The 5,620-nt window shown below is 45.8% G+C and overlaps 1 protein-coding gene across 1 annotated transcript; it reads right to left on the bottom strand.

Annotated features, from left to right (window-relative positions):
- Positions 1 to 3,527: 3,527 nt before the first annotated feature.
- Positions 3,528 to 5,153, bottom strand: KPLCE (KPRP N-terminal and LCE C-terminal like protein). Its single transcript, XM_045790669.2, has 2 exons — positions 5,097 to 5,153; positions 3,528 to 4,307 (listed from the first exon to the last, which is right to left on the bottom strand). Exons 1-2 carry the CDS (start codon positions 5,151 to 5,153, stop codon positions 3,528 to 3,530), a joined length of 837 nt encoding a protein of 278 aa, XP_045646625.2.
- Between the last annotated feature and the right edge of the window lie 467 nt (positions 5,154 to 5,620).

The raw sequence follows: 5,620 nt of genomic DNA, 5'->3' as shown, positions 1-5,620 counted from the left end.
CTTGAAACCTCACAACAGCTCCCTTTAGCTGAATGGATATCTTCAACAACACTATCCATCCCCACCAGTAGCAACACCCATCAGGCATTCCTGCCCTTCTATCTCACTGCACTCTCTCCCTTCAGTTCCTTACTCCTGCCAGGCCCCCTCGTCCACAGAGTCCCTGGCTGTGGTCCTGCCTCTGCCTGGAGAGGACTTCCCTTGCTGCTCTATAATTAACTCCTACTCAACCTTGAGATTGATTGATTGATTGGGACTTTCTCAGAGAAGTCCTTTCTGATCTCCCTGACCAGGTAAAATGGGTATATTGCAGGATGTCAGGGCACCCAGTACCCTTCATAACTGTGCACTTTTACATTTATTTATTGGGATTTTATCATTTATTCTCTCTCTCTGCTTTAAACTCCGTAGAGATGGTGCCTGGAACAAAATAGATGTTCAGTAACTATTAGATGAATGAATGAAAATCAGATACAAAAGTTACTTCTAACCTTCCAGACTGGCCAAACTCATGGAAGCTTCTCAGGTCCTGGCATCTGGTTTCTCAGTCTCCTGAGGGCTGTGTAAGGGGAGGGGAGTCCAGCACCATGTGTCAAGGTTCTTTGGGAGGTGCTCCTAGCTGCACACCTGGGGTGTCTTGAAAGCCTGATTTCCTTTGGCTCCTTCTCCTAATATAGTCTTTCCTACATAAACACCCCTGGCACAAGCAGCACTCTTCCAAATCTTCTGGAGTTATAGAAGGATATTTCTGTTCTGTTCCACCTTATGCCTCCAAACTCAGTCCCCTGCTTTGTGGAGATCAGGGACTTTGATTTATTTGCTTTCAACATGACTTAACTTTCTGGGGTCTAAGTGGTAGTCATACAGAAGTGTTCGTTGAATGATGAACTTAACCATTTGTGTACTTTTCTATGTGTTATATTTCAATATAAAACATTTCAGATATTTACAAAGACCTTAACAGCAACTCATATAATAATGAGAGACCAACAGAGAGAGGCAGAAACCAAGAGAAAGAAAGACAGAAGGAGAGAAAAAGAAAGAGAGTGAAAAATCAAAATATATGCCATAAAGGGCAATAAAGGGATGGTTAAATATATCACTGACTAGCCACACAGCAGAAATGTCAGAAAGCAAACAACAAAAAGAAAAAGATACAAATATATGCACTAACCAAAACTGATGTTGAATATTCACTATTAAATGAAAACAGGTCATCATAGAGCAATACATATTGTGGTTTTATACAATAAAAAGGGAGAGGGGAATCTTCAGAATATGCAATGGGTTGAGATTTACTAATGCATGTGTTTACTTTCTCCTACATTTCTTTTACTTAAACTCCCTACCAAGAGAACTATGTGTTTACCTTTTAAGCTTTATAGTCTCTTCTCTCTTCCCTGTTCAAAAACAAAAGAATGGGTTAGAGCTAGAACAGCTGGGAAAAGGGGGAGGTTTTTGTTCCTGGGTGAGTTCCTCTGGAAAGGAGAATCCCAGGATTGAGTAAAGGATAGAGAGAACTAGCAAAGCATCCAGGGAGGTTCAGGCTACACAACCAGGACCAGACTTGAGTCAGGTGGGAAGTAGGGGTGGCAAGGGAGAAAGAGAAAAAGAAACCACACTGTCTGGATGTTAGAGAGGACTTGGGGGCTTTTACTGAGGGATATTAGAGTGTCCGTGTTCAAGATATGCGAGAATTGAAGATAGGAATTTTAGAAGTATATTATGATTTATGAAATGGATTCCTTACAATGCTTTCTGACACATCAGTACTGGGCTGGGCTTTTAAGATGCCATCTATTCTCTACAAACATTGGGCCACTGGGGGTTAGACAAAGATATAATCCAAACTCAGTATGGTCATCCCTGGAAAAGGGTGTGGAATTGGAAATTAAAAAGTAACTTAATTTTTGTCTGTAAATGTCATGCAGTTGACCCTTGAACAACATGGATTTGAACAGCACAGGTACAATTATATGTGCTTTTTTTTCAATAAGTACAGTATTGTAAATGTATTTCCTCCATCTTATGATTTTCTTAATAATACTTTCTTTTCTCTAGCTCACTTCATTATAAGAATACAGTATAGAATACACATAGCATACAAAATATGTGTTAGTTGATTATGTTATCAGTAAGGTTTCTGGTCAACAGTAGTCTCAAAAGGGTGGATTTTAGACTGTGGGAGAGATTGGTGCCCCCAAGCCCTGCATTGTTCAAACATCAACTGTACTATTTGAATGTTTACATAGCTCATGCTACTTACCTAATTTTTAATTAATAAATATAAAAGCATTTCATGCCCACATTCATTACGGAAGAAGCAGCACATAGATTTCCAACATTGCTGGAGCCACTTGGTGGTACAAGAGGACAGCATGGTGCCCAGTGACCTGGCTGCAATGGGTTTAGCTGGAGGGATAGAATGTGATTTGGGGGATCATGGGTGACTTAAATGTTCAAAGGCAGCACAGTAGTCCAGATGACACTCCACAAGTGACGCAGGGTAACCTGAAAGATGTTGCCTAGAAACAACTCAAGGTCCCCAGTTCTTGTTGGAATGTCCATTTACATATTTGCCAAACATGCTGCCTCCTCTGCTCATGCACCAGGGCTTGTGGGGCTGCTTTGAACAGCATGTACCCCCTACTTATTTCTTTTTTACTGTGTGGGTTTACAGTCTCTAGCTAGAAAAATCTACCTAAACCCCCGGGGTTAACAAAGTAATGGAAGAGGAAGGGCTAATGAGGGAGGGTGTCTGGCCCAGACTCATATGTTTATGCTAAGAGGTTCATCTTCCTCTTGGCAACCTCTCACTCACTACTAGGGCTGTCTCCCTGGCTAACATGGGGAATTTCCACCTGGACTCAGGTGAGTCCTCACCCTTTCCATCAGGTCTTTACTTTGGAGCTTCAGGGGGGCAAACTCATCAGATGAGAAAATGATTCCATAGAGCCACTCCCACACAAACAGGGGCATCATCATGAGGCTCCTAAACAGATCTGATTTCACAGACCCTACAACATCCAGGAAGCTGAACCCTGAGTTCACATACAGCAGTCATGCTACCATGAGGGCCTCAGCACAGCGAAACCCTCTCCTTACACTCATCGGAAGGAGCGCAGGAAAAAGGCATCTCCTGACCTCAAAATCTCCAGCTAACTTGCATGGGGAAGTTTATTAGCAGCATTCTAGAATGCTCAGGGATCCCAGGCTGGGGTAGTACCAGCTTGGTCTGCTTGTTCATGTCCACGCGGACCTTTCCTCTTATTGAGAAGCAAGAGGAAGACAGGAAGAGTTTCTGATAGAAAAGCATAAATATGGACCAAATAGACAGGACATCACTATGAATTGCATTCAGAGCTTTATTCTTGCCAAAGTCTGGGGAGCGCGCTAACTCTGGCAGGCTGCCTTCACAGAGAAGCAAAGCACACAGTGAAGCAATGAGATTCTACATCACTGGGAATACAGGGAGGGGGCCAGAGGCTGGTGGATGTTCCAGAAGGTAGAGCAGGGCTGTTCTGTATTTAACAGCAGCAGTCATCCTCACAATCACAGCATGCAGGACCTCGGGACCTCATGGGGATAATTCCCAAACAGCAGCACCCAGAGCCACAGCCCCCACAGCTGCAGCACCCAGAATCTTCACAGCAGCTAGATGATCCTGAGTTGCAGTCTTGGGGCCGTTGGACCCAGCGTCTCAGGGGACTCACCCCGAAGGTCCGGGGAGCCAGAGAGCAGTAGCTGGTGGAACAGGGTGCAGAGCATGGATCAGGTACACAGCATGAGGTGGTCGAGCTACTTGCAGTAGGCTGAATGTAGTAGGTCTGGCTGGGAGAAGGGCCCTGGCCATAGCATGTCTGGGTCTGGCAGGGGGCTGGGCACTTCACGTAGGTTGTCTGGCATGGAGCTGGGCACTTCACATATGTCTGACAAGGAGGTGGGCATTTCACATAAGTTGTCTGTGATGGAGCTGGGTATTTCACATACATCTGGCAAGGAGTTGCATATTTCACGTAGGTTTGAGTCTGGCATGGCACTTGGCATTTCACATAGGTTTGAGTTGGGCATGGAGCAGGGCATTTCACATAGGTTTGGGTCTGGCAAGGAGTTACACATTTCACATAGGTTTGAGTTGGGCATGGAGCTGGGCATTTCACACAGGTTTGAGTCTGGGATGGAGCTGGGCATTTCACAGAGGTACATTTGGTACTCTGCACAGCTCCCAATCCCGAACCTTTCACACAAGATGGGGGGAACTGGGGCTGCTTCTGCTGGTCACACATCTTCCTGTGGCTTTGTAAAATCTGAAAAGAAAGGTCTCATCAGAACTAAGAAGGTTTCCAGGGAAACCCCCAGCATCCCATGTGAATAGAATGATCTGTAAGCAGGAACCTTTTTGAGAAGGTCACAGGCACTCAGACCTGACATAAGGTGGACTCAGATCCAGGGATCTTGCTTGGATCTTGTGCCTGTGCCTGGCTGTGTACCTCAGTTTCCACAATGGAAAATGAAGGGCTGGAAGGAGTGATGTCTATTTCCACCCAATTCTCCAAGCCTCCTCTCTTCTTACTCACTTTGGTGCCTGTATTGCAGATTCTCCTTGGAAAATTATTTCCCAGCTGATTTCCCCTTGTCACCAATTCTCTCACAACTGACTTCCCTATTCCCTCCTGCCACACCAGGCAGTACCCCAGGAAAGCAAGTTCTTGTCAGTAGACCTGGAGCCAATGTGAGTCTGAAGCTAAGCCCCACAGAGCCTGACAAGGCCAGAGATCAAGTTTCCACCATTTGCTCTTCAGGCTGGCTGGACTATCACTTCACCCCATAAGTGGACCCATGAGAGGACTGCAAAACTACATGCAGGGAGAGAGAGGGTGGCGGTTCTCTGAAGACGTCTTCCCACACAGGACCAAAAGCTCGCCTCTGGTTCTGTACCTCTGCTTCTCCCCCTCAGGCTCCAGCCTTCTCACTGCCCACCAGCTCTGCCCCAGCTCCTTCTGCAGCTGCCCTCATGACTAGTCTTGACCACCCTCATCTCACCCCAGTGTCACCTCTCCTTCCTTGTTATGTCCCTCACCCAGGCATAGACTTACCCTCTTTGCTGACAGGAGCAAGACAGGCAGAGGCCAAGGATCTGAGGAGCTGGACATTGGGAAGCCCTTTTATACGGTGGCAATGAGGCAATCTAATGGCATCTGAATGAAGCAGGAGAGATCACGAGGATTGGGGCAGGCACTGCATTGGTGAGATTCCACCCCAGTATGCCTGGTTTTTCACTCAGAGGCAGGGCATGTCTCTGCTTGACATTGAATTTTCCCAAACATGAGATAAATGTTTCCTTTGGCCTTCTTCATGAAGCAAGTCAGTCTTCTTTTCCTAGAAGTTATGAGAGTTGAGATGCTTATGAGATCTGTGCCTACAAAGTTGTTTCTAGGTCACTTGAGTCTTCAGGAATTTGTTCAAAATATACTTAGTGTCTCAATTTTTCATACAATGTGCCAAAAGCTACACTGTGCATCTCCTCAGCCTGAATAATGTGTTCTTTCTGAGAGGCTCCCTGGTGGCTCCTGCTGGTCTGGGCTGCTGGGCCCAGTGGTCGCTGCCTCAGTATGGCAGC

The sequence above is a fragment of the Ursus americanus genome, chromosome 12 (assembly GCF_024610735.1).
Source record: "Ursus americanus isolate L20-20 chromosome 12, mUrsAme1.1.p, whole genome shotgun sequence".
In the NCBI taxonomy this organism is placed as follows: domain Eukaryota; kingdom Metazoa; phylum Chordata; class Mammalia; order Carnivora; family Ursidae; genus Ursus; species Ursus americanus.
The sequence above is the reverse complement of the archived record's forward strand: the minus strand, read 5'-3'. Positions and strand labels throughout refer to the sequence as shown.

Excerpts from the sequence above, each read along its gene's own strand:
- KPLCE (XM_045790669.2), bottom strand. The coding sequence starts at position 5,153 with ATGTCCAGCTCCTCAGATCCTTGGCCTCTGCCTGTCTTGCTCCTGTCA. Across the intron at positions 4,308-5,096 it reads TGCTCCTGTCAGCAAAGAGG|ATTTTACAAAGCCACAGGAA; the intron begins GTAAGTCTATGC and ends CTTTCTTTTCAG.